Source organism: Indicator indicator, chromosome 28, assembly GCF_027791375.1.
Source record: "Indicator indicator isolate 239-I01 chromosome 28, UM_Iind_1.1, whole genome shotgun sequence".
Taxonomy (NCBI): Eukaryota; Metazoa; Chordata; class Aves; order Piciformes; family Indicatoridae; genus Indicator; species Indicator indicator.
Window position 1 is genome coordinate 13,592,412 of NC_072037.1, and position 16,141 is coordinate 13,608,552.

General features: G+C 51.1%; 3 protein-coding genes across 3 annotated transcripts; 2 read left to right on the top strand and 1 right to left on the bottom strand.

Moving 5' to 3' along the window:
• The first annotated feature begins 868 nt into the window (after positions 1 to 868).
• On the top strand, positions 869 to 3,616 carry SWI5 (SWI5 homologous recombination repair protein). Its single transcript, XM_054393415.1, has 6 exons — positions 869 to 916; positions 1,024 to 1,244; positions 1,374 to 1,422; positions 1,922 to 2,043; positions 2,440 to 2,534; positions 2,998 to 3,616. Exons 1-6 carry the CDS (start codon positions 869 to 871, stop codon positions 3,060 to 3,062), a joined length of 600 nt encoding a protein of 199 aa, XP_054249390.1. The 3' UTR covers positions 3,063 to 3,616.
• A 252-nt stretch (positions 3,617 to 3,868) lies between these two features.
• On the bottom strand, positions 3,869 to 9,061 carry TRUB2 (TruB pseudouridine synthase family member 2). The gene is made up of 8 exons (XM_054393394.1): positions 8,965 to 9,061; positions 8,739 to 8,867; positions 8,511 to 8,585; positions 7,382 to 7,443; positions 7,019 to 7,100; positions 6,431 to 6,503; positions 5,871 to 6,007; positions 3,869 to 5,143 (listed from the first exon to the last, which is right to left on the bottom strand). Exons 1-8 carry the CDS (start codon positions 9,059 to 9,061, stop codon positions 4,854 to 4,856), a joined length of 945 nt encoding a protein of 314 aa, XP_054249369.1. The 3' UTR covers positions 3,869 to 4,853.
• COQ4 (coenzyme Q4) lies at positions 9,060 to 14,907 on the top strand. The gene is made up of 6 exons (XM_054393416.1): positions 9,060 to 9,501; positions 9,929 to 10,025; positions 11,598 to 11,700; positions 12,044 to 12,173; positions 13,062 to 13,155; positions 13,745 to 14,907. Exons 1-6 carry the CDS (start codon positions 9,060 to 9,062, stop codon positions 13,905 to 13,907), a joined length of 1,029 nt encoding a protein of 342 aa, XP_054249391.1. The 3' UTR covers positions 13,908 to 14,907.
• Positions 14,908 to 16,141: the final 1,234 nt, after the last annotated feature.

The following is a 16,141-nucleotide window of genomic DNA, read 5'->3' on the forward strand; positions in this document are numbered from 1 at the left end:
AATCAGATATGGCTGCTGCCAGCGCCTGGCACTGCAGAGGGACAAGTTTACCTTTGCCAGCCAGGCCAAGAGAGCCACGGGAAGGATTACTTCTACACCGGTCCAAGAAGCTATATCAGGTTTCCATGGCAAGGTTCTGGCAGTGGGGCTGGGGCCTCCAAGGCATATGGTCATAGACCCAGGACCTGCACTGGCCTCTCAGCTAGCACTTCCTCCAGTCATGCAGGCTTGGTGGAGCAGCCAGCAGCTTGGGGGCTGTGGATTTACCCTACAAAAATAATAAAAAGTGGCTCTGTGGGTCCCTAGAGCTCTCTCAGACCTTCTCCCAGCTGCTGCCTCAGGGCTGAGGTAGCTCTGAGGCCGCCTGTGACAGCATGGAGTGTAATAACCAGTTACCATAGTAACTGGGATAATCATGATAAAATTGTAGAATGTTTTGGGTTAGAAGGGACCTTTCAAGGTCATGCAGTCCAAATCCCCTGCAGCCAGTACAGACATCTGCAACTTGAGCAGGTTGCTCAGAGCCCAAGCAATCTAACCTGAAGTGGTTCCAGGGATGGTGCATCTATCACCATTCTGGGCAACCTGGGCCAGGGTCTCACCACCCTCAGTGTAAAACATTTCTTCCCTCTATCTAGTCTAAATCTACCCACCTTTACTTTAAAACTCTCAACTTTTTTCCTGTCACAACCAGCCTTGCTAAAAAGTCTGTCCACAGCTTTCTGATCAGCCCCTTTAAGTACTGAAAGGCCACCAGAAGGTCTCCAGGCTGAACCCCAATTCTCTCAGCCTGGCTTCAAAGCAGAGCGCTTCATGCCTTCGCGTCATTGCTGTGGCCTCCTCTGGCCCCGCTCCAACGAACACGTCCATGTCTCTCCTGTGCCGAGAACTTCAGAGCTCGATCCAAGCACTGCAGGTGGGGTCGTACGAGAGCAGAGAGTTAGTCCCCTCCCTCCACCTGCTGCCCATGCTGCTGGGGATGCAGGACATTTATGTCCTGCCCCATCTTAATGTTACTTGCAGCTTTACATCGAGAACTTTGTTCTGCAGCGCTGTCCGCCGCGTCGAGTCCTGTCGGGGAAAACTACAGCTCCCGGCGTGCTCCGCGGCGCCCACGGCTCCTGGCGTGCCGCGCGGAGCTACCCGAGCAGGCGGGAGGCAGCCGCAGCGCTGGCCGAGGACATCTCGCTGGGCGCGGGCACTGGCCCGCCCCGACAGCCGCCCCGGCGGGCGCTGCGGAAGAGGTAGTGAGCCGGTTCCCCTCTGCCCCCTCGCTGCGCCGCGGCTTATGGCCCCGCTGAGGCTGCGCGGCCTGGCCCTGCCTCGCCGCGGGGGCGTTCGGCCTCTGACGCGGCGCCCCCATTCTTTGGCAGGAGCTCCGGTGGCGGCCGGCCGAGCGACACTGTGGGCTTCAAGTCTCCGGTTAGTGCCCGCTTAGACTAGGGAGGAGGTGGGCCCGGCTCAGTGGCTCCACACGAGAGCGGGACCGGGGCCTTCCCGGCGACGGTGGTGCCATTCCCCCCGGCAGCTGCTCGCCCGATTGCTGCGGCTCGGCCTGGCACGGCGGGAGCCTTCTTCATTCGTGGAGCTCCTTGCCCGAGTCCCTACCGGGCCCGCGGTTTAGCCCTCATCACACCAGCGTTCCTCTGAAGAGCCAAGTTGTGATTTTTGTTTTTGCTTTGCACTCTTAAGTCTACAGCATGCTGTAGAGTAGATAGGGAAAAGGCTAATGTTACATGAACTAATAAATATTTCACCTGAATTTCCTCACTGACTTGTCCGAGAGTTTTCGGGGGGTTACTTTTCTATGTTTCTTTTTTTTTAATCCAGTGACACACAGCATGTTCTGATTAGGAGTCTCCAGTGCTGTAGCTTCTCATCCAGAGCTGACTTAATGTTGAATGTCTTCTGTGATCAACAGATCCCATCTCCAAGGTCCTGTCAACCTAATGGAGCCAGCGAAGAAGCCCTGCGATATGAAATTGAAGAGCTGAAACAGAAAGACCTTGCTCTAGACCAGGAAATTGCACAATTACTGTCAGAGTATGTCCTCAGCAAGCTCAGTGTTCACTGTGACACCTCGATTATTTTTTAGATTTTAAAACAAAATATGGTCCATGAGTTAGAGCTAAGCTGAATTTACTGCAGCCTACTCCTGCTTCTACTTGATTCTGAGAATTCATGTGCATTGTTGTTGTTGGGGGTTTTGGTTTGATTATTTTTTTCTGTAAGTCTTGGTGTGGTAAAAAACACTCAACATGAGGATCTGTTTATTTGTAGTTTTCATGTTTATGACTTGCAGCAAGTGTGCTTGCTGCCTTCAGATTCTGCTTTGACATGCCAGGCCTGGGTATGTCAAATACCCTTTGCTATGCTAGGTCAGCAGCAGCAGCAACCATTCTCTGGGTTTTTTTGACCTTTGTGGTTTCACTGTTACAGGGGCTACAACCTGGAGGAACTGAATCAGCATATCTCTCTACTCCATGAGTATAATGATATTAAAGATGCTGGACAGATGCTGCTGGGCAAGCTGGGTAAGGATGGGCAAAGCTGTTGAAGAACTTCCTACTCAGTATTTTTATGTAGACAGGAGCTGCTGTGCCATGAAGGCAGAGATCCTTCTAAAAATTCCTCAGTTTCAGGCTTCTATCACCCATCCACTCATATAAGCACAAATGCTTCTGTCATTTTTTTCTTGGGATGTATTCTGATTTCAGCTGGATTTGGAATTGAACATGTGAAATAATTGTCATTTACCTAATATTTGAGTCTGTGTTGCAGATTCCCAAAAAATCGTAAGTCTTAGTAATTTTTGTTCTTCATCTGCTTAAAAAAAAATAAAAATGTTGAGTCAAGTGGGGAGCATAGCTGCAAAACCTTGGACTGGTTTCTTAGCTGTGGGAAGTGCTATGAGCTACGTAGGGTCTAATGGGACGACAGCAGTTTTCTGACTGACCTGATCTGTGGCTAACAAAAGCAATTGTGTTTCTTTTCTAGCTGTTATCCGAGGGGTTACTACAAAGGAGCTCTACCCCAAGTATGACCTGGAGCTTAGTGACTAGCATGGAGCCTGGAGACTGATACATCCTGGGCCATTATGTTTCTGTGTCTTACAAGTTTAGAACTGGCCTTGGAAGTATGTATGCAGAATTGTATGTAATGCAACAGAGTATGGGTCAAAAGCCTCATTTCCAAGAAATTCTGGAACATGACAGCTGCTGCATCTATCAGCTGTTTTCTGCTTGTGGGAAAGAGGTGTAGAACTTTGGATAATTGTGTCTGCTGTTTGATCAACGGTATTTATTTTTTATTGGAAAGGCTGTAATTCGGGTTGATGTTAAGACTCTTCTCATGGACTCTTCACTTCTTTACAACATCAGGAGCGCTTTGGCTATGGATGCAAATGAGGGCACACAAATGCACCATGTAACAGGTGCTTTGAAAGAAAAACACCCCCTATAGGTAGGGAGGGAAGAAGGCTGAAGTGGTGGTTTGGGGTTTTTGTTCTCAAGTCTGGATTAAGTGTGAGTGTTCTGCATTTTTGTACTTACCTGCTCTGGTAGCTAGAGATTTTGTATCTTTTCTGTAGTAAATGGCAAAATGTGAAGTGTCCAGTCTGAATAAAGCAGCTGTTGCATTTCTCAGTATTTCACTCTCAGAGCCTACAAAGTATTGCAGGAGCCTGGGAACAGCCCTTGGGGCAGTTGGCACAGTGATGTGTTCCACCACTGTTCTGGCTGCTTTGTGCAAAGCATGGAAACCCAAGTCCACTGGATTCTAGGGTCCAAGTTTGTGTCTCCTGGAGTGCTTCAGAAGACTGCACTCTGCCACTTAGAAGTTCTTGCACTTTAATGACTATCATCTGGAGGTAAGATATGCTGGCCTTTGTACAAATCCAGAAGAGGAATAGAACAAATCTTCTGCTTTCCATAAATAAAGCTCCAAAGTTGCTAGCTAAGTGTATAGCTGGAAAAATCCTGAGTGCAATAATGGCAAGCGTAACTTCAGATATTTGAATTTAGAAAGTGTATTTCTGCTATGGCAGACTCAGCTCTAATGAGCTAACAGAACAAATGGTATTACAGCTTAGAGTTTCACTGGAGGGCATGCTGTCCCTGTGGAGCTGCTGCAGAGCAGGATACCACAGAGCCCTGAACACTCTTGGGTCCTCTGGGGACAGGAAAAGAGCCATGTGCCCTTTTTAATGAGTCAGTGTTCTCATGGACAAGTACTGAGCCAGGAGCCAGCCTCTTTCCCTCTAGGTTACCTTCAGTTTCATATCTTGCGTATCTTATGCATCAATCCCTATTGCAAGCCACTTTCCTCGTCACCAATGCCTACTCTAGAGGCAATGACTCCCTTGCAGTGCTTTGTGGAGGCCATTTTCTTTTGCACATCCCTCTGATTTTGAGCTCTTACGTAACTTAAAGCAGAGTCAATGGCAATCAAATACTCTGGGACAACAGAGGGAAAACAAAATCCATATAGTAGCTAAGTTATGCTGCCAGGAACAAACAAATCTGTGCAAGCAAACAAATACAGTTCTGTAAGACACTGTCTGGTTCCTGCTGCTGAGCAATTTGGGGATGGGTTTTTGTACCCCTAGCAACCTAATGTTCCTGAAGTCAACAGGAATTTTGGCACAGCTAACTCCTGTTAATGAACTGTTCACCACACTTAAAAAAAAATTATACAGTCTGCCACTGAGAAAAATGCCTCTGATTAAAGTCATCTCAAAGAAACAGCAGCAGTGAGCTGCAACTGACTTTCCTCCTGCTGTCCACCATGCTACCAGCATGGAGCTGTGCTGGTGTCCTGCAGACTGCCTGTGGAGGCTCCCTCACAGCACTCGCTCAGCTCTCTGCAGCCTGGGCCTTCTCCACATCTACCTTGTGAAGATGCCTCTCAGCCTGAAGGCCCAGTGTTCTCTCTAACTCTGTTTTCACTTTAAGCTGACAGTCCAAAATTGCATTCTGTATATTTTGCAGATTCCACTGGGTTCTCAGCAGAGCATCATCCAGTGTGAAAACACCATCACGTATTCTTCTCACTTGTGTGCACACAGCAGATGATTTGAGCTCCAGACCAATCTCATGAACTACTTTTCGGAGGTATTGCTGAGTCTCATGCAAGCAATGAATTTCTAGAAGGACAGAGAGATTCCTTCAGAGGAAGGGAAGTGTTGACACAATCACACAGTCCAGACATCCTTCAGTTATGCGAAAAGTATTGGTTTGGTACAAGAGACTATTTGAATACAGCATGGGGGGATTATGGTTTTCTGGAATACTGCAGGGTGTCCTCAGCCCCTCCCCAAGTGAATGTTTTAGAAAATAAACTCATAGATACAGGAGAGTGATGTAGAAATGTAGGGACTTCAAAGCAGGTAAGAAAACATACTTTTCTAATAAATAATTTGTGAGGAGGGTGGCTGCAGGAAAGCAAACTATGTGTTTAAAACTCAACAAAACAAATCCAAAAGCCCTACTGAATTGAATTGCACTGAAACCTTGGGATACAGACAAATTTTACCCTTAAGTATTCACTATGCAAATTGTCTTGCTTTACTCTAACATCCAAACTGGCAGGGAAAAGCCTATGAGCTAGGTGCACAGCTGGTCTGATTTATAAAGCAGCTCTGACAAAATTTTTAAAAAATTTTACATCTTTCCACTGCAGTAAAGAGTTCACCCAAGGAGGTGCTTTCATGACCCTGGATACTGCAAAGTGTTCAATGTTCTGCAGAGATGGCCAATTACATGTTAATACACAGTTCCCACCAAAGCATTTTTCATGAAACCATGAATAGGAAACTGAAGTTCACTGACTTCTTGTTCAGACTTCCCCAGTTCATTTTGTAGTGGTCCTACCTAGCTGGAACTCCGGAAGCGCAAGCTGGAGGCACCGGATCGCTGTGATTATTGGAGGGCTTCTTCCCATGGGGCGAATCAGCCCTCTGACAGCCAGCTCATATGCCTCTTGTGTTTTCATGTCAATATCAGAATGCCTGGAACATTGGAAAGGGAGCAGACACTTAGCACATGTCCACCCCCACCAAAGCAGAGCTGCAATTTTTATTCTTCGAGCTGCCTATGTGTTGAGCCTTTGCATATATTTTAATGCTGTATGTGTACTTTCAGTAGAGGAGCACAGTTTAGGAAGGAGGTACTTGGTCACATCCACAGGACAGTTTTGTAGGCCCTAATGTAACTAGTAAGTCCTAAAACAGCTGGAAATTTCAGGACAGGAAAACACTTCACTAACAACTTCTCAACAGAGCACAGAGCACTCAAGAGTAACTTCTCTCTGTACCTGTCTGGCACTCCAACCTTTAAAGACTTTGATTATGGCAAACAATCTCATTTGTTTTAAAGACCAGCAAACGGCAGTTGGATCAGGTCAGCTGCATCTGTCCCATCTGACCACTTACATCAGCAAGGCCTTATGATTTGTTCCTTGAATGACAGCAAGAATCCGTTCCAGCTTTTCTCTTGTGACATGATCTGCAAATATAAAGGTAGAAACAAATGCTCAGTTATCCATCCAGAAACTGGAAAGAGACTGAAATGTGCCATCGGGGCATTACTGTCCCTTTGGCAGGCTGATGAGAACTTCTGAGGTGGCTTCAACCGAGTCACTTCTGGCTGTACCACGTTAATACACAGAGCAGCACGGGAAGAATTACTCTGCATGATTGATTTCAAGATGTTGGCTCCAGGTTCTCATACCAGATGTTTGAAGAGTTTCTTTCAATGCTTTCTAACTTTTGTCTCAACCCATGCTTTGTGGAGAGAGCTGGGTCCAATAGCAACCACTGTGATCCAGACTGCTACTGGGTTTATTATGTCTTGTGGTTGTGTTTAGAACAGATGGGCTAATACATCAGGATTTTATGGGGCCCATGTGTAAAAACAACTAGAATGCAGGAGATGTGCCTTTCATTGGGGCTGCTGTACTGTTTGTTTGGTGTTTCCTCCTGGTTTGCTTTTTTTTTAAACATGTGAATTCAGTTTCTTACCAAATGTTGTCTTCTCTACTAGCTTCCCTGTGTCTGAGAAGTCATCAGTGGCTTTACCAAACAGCCCACCAACGGTGTAAACCTTGAAGAAGGACAGAGTGCAATTTATCAGATACCCCAAGAATCCAAGTAGCAATATTCTGCCTTGTAGCTGTTAGAAAGTGCCAGCTATAATCCCCCAGCATCCTCTGCTCATATGGCCACATCTGGATGCTCACATGAAGGATGAAATTCTGAATCCTTAAAAGCTTTCACAAGCACTGGCAGGTCTGAGACTCAAAAGCAGAATCACCAACACAAGGGCAGTGGGGCAGGATTCAAGTGTGTGATTGCACTCTGAGGTGGTTCAGAGCTGACACCTACCTTGGTCAGGTGGCAGTTGTGCAGGTCAGTGAGGAGCTTGTTCCCATGGCCTATGCCAAGTACTGAAATACAGAAAGGGAGAGCAGTTATTCAGCCACACAGAAAATTCCTGACTGTGGGAACCCAAGGGAGGAGCTAAGGGGATCTCTAGCTGGCCTTCATGTTTCTGTAAGAGCCCCAGAGGCTGGGAAGTGATGACACATTTTTTGTTATACCTCGAATCATGGGAGAGGATGGGAGTAAAGAGAACAGAATGCTGTATCTTTGAAGTGGATGGGAAAAGCAATTGGGAAAAAGCCACCTGTTAAAAATAGAACAAAATAGCGAGCTTCAGCAGGGTAGGCTGTGGGAAAGTGAAGTGTGGCATGTATGAACTCCTTGATAAATAGCCACTGGCTCAGCAGGTCAAGGCCATTTTGGCCCAGCTGCGGCCATGGTCACCTCCTTGCAGCCTGCTCTGTCATCTGTATCCCAACTCAGTGTGGTGGGACCGGCTGGATCGGGACCACTGCATTTCCCACAATTCTCATGAACAACTCCTCACCTGACAGGCACCTACACAGGGCCACAGGCACACACTAGGGGCTGTGTCTCCTTAGAAGTATCATCTGAGCAGTGACGTCCATCCCTGGAGGTTTTTAAGGCCAGGCTGGATGTGGCTCTGGGCAACCTGATCTAGTGTGAGGTGTCCCTGCCCATGGCAGGGGGGTTGGATTTAGTTGATTCTTGAGGTCCCTTCCAACCCTAACAATTCTATGAATCTGTGACCATCAAAACTGTAAGGCTGTAAGTAGAGCTCTTGGGTTTCCCCACAACTTTCCACCTCGGTACTTTAAAGCAAACGCTTAGCAATACCAGCCACAGTAACGCAAATTCAAACGGTGGAGTGGAAACAGGGAGCTATGTGGCAGCCACCTGCCAGCAGCAGGACCTTGATCTCTCACAGCAAAGCTCCATGTGGTGGGGTAGGGGTTGCCAGCAGCAGGGCTTAAGCTGCGTCGTTTCTACGGGTCATAAAACCCGGGCGGTGCTGCTGCGCCGCCACTGAGCCTTCGCCGCTTCTTCCCCGTATGCAAAACTCCCCCCACGCAGCCGGCAGGGCGCGGTGCCGCCGCGGGACGAGACCCACCGAAGACTCCCGAGGCCTTCACGTCCAGCCGGTGACCCGCGCCGATCTTCAGCCGCCTGAACTGCGGGCCTCGGACTGCAACGGAGACAGAGTCGGGGCCAGTCCGCAGCGCCTGCCCGGGACTCCCACCGCAAAGACCTCCCAGCTTCTCACCACTCTGGCGCTCCTACCGTCCGCCCGCCCCCCCTTTCCCCCTTCCGCGGCACAAGTCCCCGCGGCGGCTCCTACCGAAAGGGTGGTCGGCCAGCACCGGCACCCTCACGGCTACCAGCCTCGTAGTCTCGCCGTCATCGTGGGCTGGAGCCGGCAGGAAGCGGACATGCTGCCGTGGGGCACGGCCCGGTGCCGCGTTCAGCTCTGCAAGACAACCGGAGGGGCGGTCAGAGGCGGCTGGCAGCTCCCCTCAGGGATGGACTTTGGTGAGGGTTCCATCACCGGCCCCCGCGCCGCTTACCGCGCAGCAGCCGCGTCTCCACCGCCTCACGGACGCGGACCCACGCCACTCCCGCCGGTTTGTACACCGCGAAGAGGCCGGCTGGTACCGCCGCCATGCCGCGCTGCTTGCCCCGCCCCTCCAGGCTCTTCCGGGGCAGGCGGGGGAGGGGAAGATGCTTATGCGGGCGGTGGGACAGCGCGGGGGTCTGCTGCTGCGATCACATCCCGGTTCCCCAGGCAAGTGCTTTTCCCCGCTCCCTCGAACCGTGGCTCCGTCGTCCCTCTCCCCGGCAGGGCAGCCCTAAGGGCGTCCGGGAGGTGTCAGCCCCGTTCCCGTGCCCCGTGGGCGCTGGGCCGGTCCCTCATTGCCTGTTTCTCGTAGGCAGAGCCTGTCTGAGCCGCACTGAGCTGAAGGCCCGCGATGAACGCAGCGGGGAGAAGGAGGTGGGGGTGTCCTACCAACTGTACCCCGGACACATCCCCACCAGCTCGCTGCAGAAGGCTCTGCTTGCCGCCGGCTCGGCGGTCATGGCTCTTTATGACCCCTATAGACATGGTAAGTCGAGCCGGGAGGATCTCGTTCCACCCAGAGTCCTTACTAACGGCCAGCAAATGCTGCCTCGTGTTCCCTTAAAATTTCTCTGAGGAGTTTATTTCGTTTAGTAATCGGGCAAGTGCATGGCTGAGACCTAGCCTAGGGCAGGAGGCTGCGGAAGAGCTGGGATGAGGTACTCCCCCGCAGTGATCTGCTGCCGCCTTTTGGTGCCGTCTCACCGCAGCTCACTGTCTCCGGCCTCATCCCTGCTCCTGCGTCCCTGCCTGAATGCGACACGGGGCAGAGCAGCCCCGAGTCTGAAGGTCTGCGGTTCGTGGAGCTACTTGTTTTGCTACCGGCATCCTGCCTGGAGTTTGTTGCCTCATTTTCTCACCTGGCCAACTGAGGACAGCTGACCACTTTTGTATCACTCTCTGGTCTCTTTCAGACATGGTGGCAGTCCTTGGGGAGACCACAGGCTGCCTTGCCCTGCCCAGACTGCGAGACAAGATGAAACACCACCCAGAAGGCTACCGTATTCTCCAGTGAGTCCCTCCACATTCCTGCCTTCCCTTGCCACATCTGTCACGGTGGAGAGGGAGGCAGTGAGGCCAACACATTCCTTGAGCCCCATGAAGGGAGAGTCCTGCACTCCCTGGATTCAAAGCAGCACAGATGTTTTGTTAGCTCTATCCCTTCAGGCTGTTTATTTCACTTTAATGACTGCAAGAGTGATGGGGGCAAGAGCACAGCATCTGCTGGACTAGCCCTATTTCAAATGCTGGGACTGACAGGTGCCGGTGCAAGGGGATGCAGCAGGAGGTGGAGGGGAGATATCCATGGACGTGCGTTTTCATCGCTGCTCAACACTTTCATGGATTTCTCACCTGTACCTGCTGCTTTGGCCACTTGGTCTCTGCTGGTCTGCTTCTTCCTTAGGCACCTTTGTATTCTTCCCCAGTGCCCACAGCATCTCTCCAAGCTGTGAAATGAGGTCACTTGTCTTCCTCATTAAGACTTGGATCACTTTTGCTTCCATGTCTGTAAGGCTGAGGGCCGGGAGGGACTTCGTGAGTCTCTTACAAACCAAGATCCTACTGCCTATTTACCTTGTCTTCTCCCTGCTCCTTGTTATGTGTCATGTGTACTGCTCGTGTATCATTTTGATTGTATCACGTAGGGGCTGGGGAAAAGCTGCCTTTTGCCCTATGTTTGTGAAGAGCAGCCTGATCCTGGCTCTGGATGCTGACTCAGCAAATCACCAGGATGGGGCTAAGAGCCAAGGGAGCTACCCAGGGAGAGGGAACAGCAAAGGCACAGAGGGATGGTGGCATTGCAGGGTTTTGCAGTAATTCAGTTTGCGCATACAAGTCTTTTTTTGAAAAACCCAAGCTGATTAGATCCTTTGACACCAAATATACAAGGAAATGTCTGCAGCCAGGATGGGTCTGGTGATAGTCATGCTTATCTCCCTGACACTTATGCTCCAGGAGTTGAGCAACTCCTGGATCCACTGCAGGGCTTTTATCACAGAAAGAATTTGTCCTGTGAATGGAAATAAAAGGACTTTAGTTCCTGAGCTGTGGGGCACTGTTTGCCAACAACCTGGAGAGGAGACCTTTCTATGCATGGCTGCCACGTGGCTGATGGTGAAATTCTGAACAGGAAGGAAAATAAACCTTGTTCAGAACAAATTCCCTCCCCTTCTAAAGGTTGTTCCTTTGAAGCTCTGGCTGCTTTGCAGGGATGCTAAAGAGCTTTGCTGCCCCAGGGCTGGCTGTTGCTGGGGACTTGTGCCTTGTTGGCAGCCTGCACCACAGCAGCATTTCCATGCAAAGAACACCAGTGTGTTTCCAACCAGTGTGTTTACAGGGGCACAACACAGGAGCTCTTCTGTTGTCAAGGCTTTGAGTGGATCCTTTAAGCCATTTGTGTCCTAGCCTCAGCAACAGAAATAGAGATGGTGCTATCCCTGCAGTAAGCAGTCGGGATCGAAGCAAGGAAAATTCCCAGGAAGGGCAGAGGCAGGGGATGGAGATTTCCAAGGGCTCCTTTTCTCCAGGGCTGCCCACTGTGGATTTCAGTGGGAGACTCCCTGACCTGTGTTTTGCTTTCAGGGAACGGCCTCGCATCCGTCTCTCTACCCTGGACATGGCCAGGCTGCAGAAGCTGCCAGCCGGCTCCCTGGGCCGAGAGTACGCCCGGTTCTTGGAGCATAATGTGAGTGTGAGCTTCTCTAAGGTGCAGATGGCTGCAGCTGAGCCCTGTGCTGGAAGCATGAATCTGCTTTAGAGGGAAAATGGAGCCATAGGGAAACATGGGCATCCTTCAGGAATGAGAGAGTGAGTCTCAGGGATAGGATGAGATGCTGGGTGTTGGATGATGCTGTATTTGTCACCAGTGCGGTGCAATTCTTGTTTTTTGTTTGTGTAAATGACACTGACCCCATCACTGGCAGCTGGGAAATGCACTTAGAGAGAGGACCATGTATTGCTGCACATTAGAGAATAAGGCCAAAACCTTGGTTTGGAAGGGATTGAATTGGATCTGTTTTGATTTGCAGAAGGTTTCTCCGGACACCCGGATGCTACCTAAGTTTGTTGATGATGAGGAGCTGGCATATGTGATCCAGCGGTACCGTGAAGTCCACGACTTGATGCATACCCTGCTGGGTATGCCAACCAATATGCTAGGTGAGCAGCAGTGGGTTCAGAGGGTTGTGCCACCCAGACCCCTTTGATGGTGCTTGGCTGCCTCTCCCAGGAATAGAGCATGCTGGGCCGGTCAGACTCCTTGATCCTCAGCCCAAGCTGGTGTGTGGGGAGGTTTGCATCTTCACTATCTTGCGTCTCAGGCTCTGTGGTGATCCAGAGGCCATGGCATGTCACCTTTCCCTTACTTGGGAGATGCTTAGCTCAAGCCCTGGGCATAGGCAGCTGCTAGGCAAGACAGGTGGGTGTTTGCTGCCTGGAAGTGAGGATGGTACAGAGGGAGGAGTGTTTTGCAAGCTCTGAGCAAAGGCAGAAGTGGGGGATTCCTAAGTTGCTTCTTACACTTGTGTCTGCCTGTGTCCTTTGTCCTTGTTTTGTGTCTGACTCAATAGCAAGTCACAAGTCAAGCCTTGTTGAGGAGCCTGCAGGAACCAGCCTGTCAGGTCTGCCTGGCCTTTGGCTGAGCACTGGCAGCATTTGGCAAAGTCTGTCCTGTGCTGAGAAATGGGGAGAGCTGTACCGGGGGTCAGGCTTTGGCAGTTGCGTTACTAAAAGTCTGCAGCAAGACAGCCTGCCTGGGACACACTTCCTGAGGTCACAGGGTATTGACTGTTAGGTGCTGCTCCCCTGGGGCCCCCACACTTATCCCTCCTGGGAGGGTGGTGCATGAGGAGGCTCATCCTGGCACAGGATAAGACCACTGCCTGACTTGGGAAGCATTCTCAAGTCCTGCTATGGAGGATGTGAGTCTGTGTGTAGCCACCCTCAGGAAGGGGCAGGTGGTACAGCTGGCATTGGAGGACTGCACAGGCAGGGCTGGCTCTCAGCTCAGGCACTCTGCCAACTCACAGGCTTCTTTCTCCCTCCCAGGTGAGGTTGTGGTGAAGTGGTTTGAAGCTGTCCAGACAGGGCTACCCATGTGTGTCCTGGGAGCAGCATTTGGCCCTGTCCATCTCAGTGCACGGTGAGAAGGGAGTCTCTGTCCGGGGACACACCAGCCTGGGTGATGCTTTCTGATGTCCTCTGGGGATGAAGAGGGGACACTACTCATCTGCAGGTGGTAGTCAGTCAGTGATCCCCTGTGTGAACCTGCTGCTCTGTCCTCATGGCCCAGGGAAGTGGTGACAGCAGGAAGCATAGCTTTGCTTGGTCACTGAAGCAGAACTTGATGTTCCATCTGCTTCCAGCATGGAATCTCCGTGTGCCAGGCAGGAGAATCAAAGTTGAGGTCTGGCTGCCCTTGTCTGGGCATGTGTTGAGGGCCAGCAGGACCCTCACCATGCTGGTGGCTGTTCTCTGCCCCAGCACATCTGTTTTGGTGGCCCAGCACAGTTTTGACAAGTGCAGAACTTGAGGTCCAGTCTTGGGTTTGCTACCTTCCCTGCACACCTTCCTCTTCTGTGCCTTGGTTTTCCCTGTGAGAGGATGCTAGAAGGGTGGAGGGGTGCACAGGGCACAAAGGTTTGGCATCTGCCTGCCATGGGCACTTGGAGAAGGAAATCAAAAACAAAACATGGAAATAAAAAAATCACCTCCTGTATTGTTTGTTCCAGAAAGTTGCAGGTCCTGGCCACCCAGCTGGTTCCCTGGGCAATTCACAGTGGGCGCAATGCCAGCTGCATCCTGAATGTCTACTACGAGCAGCGCTGGGAACAGCCAGTGGAGTCCCTGCAGGAGGAGATCGGCATCTTGCCTCCCCCAGATGTTCGAGTATGAGAGCTCAAACATGGGGAGGGGACAGGGAATCCCCCTTGGCAGACAGCAGCCATCCCTTGGCACACTCCATCTCCTCCTGCCTGGCAGTGCAGCATGGTTCAGCTACCATCTGTCTGAGGAATGAGTGTTCTTCTGCCATGAGCTGACACCTTCTTGGTGGTAGAGGCTAAGTGGCACCTCCCTGTGCCATGACAAAACTTGACCCATTTTGCTGCTTCTAATTCAGTAGAAGGATGACAAGTCTCAGTGTGCCTTTGCCAGCTGGGTCTGGCTGCTTAGTTCCCCCTGTCAGCAGGGCTTCCACACTGATGCCCTGAAATGTTGGGATGGGGAAAGAGCGGAGTTGGTTTACAACTCACAGTGGCAAACTTCTGCAGTTCTAGGGCTGTGTAGGTAAATCCTCCCTCCTAGGCTCCCCAGTAAGATCGAGGCTTAAAGCCTGGAGGCTGCCCTGGACTGGAGCTAAACCAGCATTTACAGAGAAGCCCATGAGAAGGTTTGGTGTGTGCAACAGTGAAATCCCATCTTGTACTGGTGCCTGACTGATCTTGTGATGGATGTGCCTCACACCTTTGAGACCAGGCAGTGTGCAATTGCATGCTCATGGAAGCAGGCAGGGGAAAACCTTTAGGTATTATCCCTGCTGGACTGACTGTTTGTGAACTATTTCCAGTCTGCTGTGTCTCCCTGTAATCCTTCCCCATGAAAACTGCTCAAACCTGTATGATTGTTTTGGGTTTTCAATAGGAACCATCCCCTCCTTGGGCAGTAAAACTACTGAATCAGGAATAAGGAGCTGAATCCTGTGAACACAGGAAGGGTGTCTGCTTGCACTGTGTTTTGGAGCTGATTCCTGTCTTGAGTTAATTACACAAGGCTCCAGACAACCAGCAGCTGCCAAATGCAAGGGCAGTGAGCCACGGGGCCAGAGGCTCTTTGTGCATGTGGGTTGACTGTTGAAATTCCTTCTTGTTTAATAAAAGTAGAGCTCATGGTTTGTTACCCCTCCCGGTGAGCCCCATCTCCCCTTACCCTTTTTCTGCTCCAACAGGCCCTTCTGGTCTTAGCAGTTGTAAGTCGTGGCAGGGCATGTGCATGGCCACACATCCCTGGGGACCAGGGAACAAATGGGCTGCAGAGCTGCTGAGCTGTTGAGTGGCTCCTGGCAGTGGCCATTGCAGAAAGGGCTGGGCAGAGGAAGGTCAGGGTGCAGAGCAGGAGAGGGGTATGGCTGGAGGTTTCCTAAAACAATTCTGGTTGCTGGGGGAGTACGGGCATCCTCTGCCTGGGTCCTTTGGTGTTGTTGGGAGGGGTTATGCAGCCTGTGAGCTTCACTGGCCCCAGCCCAGTCTCCAGCAGGGTGCTGGGACAGGTGGGCAAGGGCAGGGGCTAACAGTATGACCAGGCATCACAGTTGCCCCATTACAGGAGGCTGAGCAGGGCACAACTCTGGGATTTTGGGCTTCTTTTAAGAGAGGGCAGAAGGACAGGATTGCTTCCTGCACCATCCCCCTCCTCATTTTCAACGTTGCCATCCATCTTCCCCTGCAACCTACCAGACTCCAGGTTTCTCTCCAAAACTGAGCTTGCGTATGTCTGTGGCCTCTGGAGTTATTTCAGTCAGATAATAAATGGTACCATATAAATGGTAAAATGTAGAGAGAGTGTTTGGCCCGCAGATGTGCTTTTCTGCATGAGAAACATGTTGGAGCTTTGGGATGGTTAAACTGAAGTGAAACAAAGATTCGCTGCTTCCACCAGTGAGCAGCAGTCCAGAAAATGCAGGAAATTATGTCTGCGAGAGGCGATTTCGTGGCCCTTTGGGTTATTTAGCATGGCTGTGCAGCAGCCTGGCTGCTGGTGACGGTTGTGCTGCTTTGGCGCAGCTGAGCGTTGCTCGTGGGTTGGTGCCAGCGCACCAGGAGCGGCAGGTGGCGCACCTGCGTCTGCTCAGCAGATCATCCAATGGCCAGCTCGGGCCCTGCTCGCTGCAGCCGCCGTTTGGCTGCAAGGAGGAGGCGGCAGGGTCAGGAAGCGCGGATGATTGTGGCAGATACAAGCCATGTGAAAATTATTTTAGGGGAGGGGACGTATTTGTTGTGGATAAGCAGCAGCTCCACCGCTGTCACCAGCAGTGGTGCTGTGGGGCTGTTTTGCTGCTGTGACAACAGCAGCTACTGAACGTGATTGCCGCTCCGCTGGGCTCCTGCGCGCTTCTTAGTGTCCGGGCGGCG

Coding starts and splice junctions, on each gene's coding strand:
- COQ4 (XM_054393416.1), top strand. CDS start 9,060: ATGCCGCGCTGCTTGCCCCGCCCCTCCAGGCTCTTCCGGGGCAGGCGG. Junction 10,026..11,597: donor GAAGGCTACCGTATTCTCCA/GTGAGTCCCTCC, acceptor TTTTGCTTTCAG/GGAACGGCCTCGCATCCGTC. Junction 12,174..13,061: donor TATGCCAACCAATATGCTAG/GTGAGCAGCAGT, acceptor TCTCCCTCCCAG/GTGAGGTTGTGGTGAAGTGG.
- TRUB2 (XM_054393394.1), bottom strand. CDS start 9,061: ATGGCGGCGGTACCAGCCGGCCTCTTCGCGGTGTACAAACCGGCGGGA. Junction 7,101..7,381: donor ACAACTGCCACCTGACCAAG/GTAGGTGTCAGC, acceptor TCCTTCTTCAAG/GTTTACACCGTTGGTGGGCT. Junction 6,008..6,430: donor AATCATAAGGCCTTGCTGAT/GTAAGTGGTCAG, acceptor CCAATGTTCCAG/GCATTCTGATATTGACATGA.
- SWI5 (XM_054393415.1), top strand. CDS start 869: ATGTCTCTCCTGTGCCGAGAACTTCAGAGCTCGATCCAAGCACTGCAG. Junction 917..1,023: donor GCTCGATCCAAGCACTGCAG/GTGGGGTCGTAC, acceptor TGTTACTTGCAG/CTTTACATCGAGAACTTTGT. Junction 2,044..2,439: donor ATTGCACAATTACTGTCAGA/GTATGTCCTCAG, acceptor TCACTGTTACAG/GGGCTACAACCTGGAGGAAC.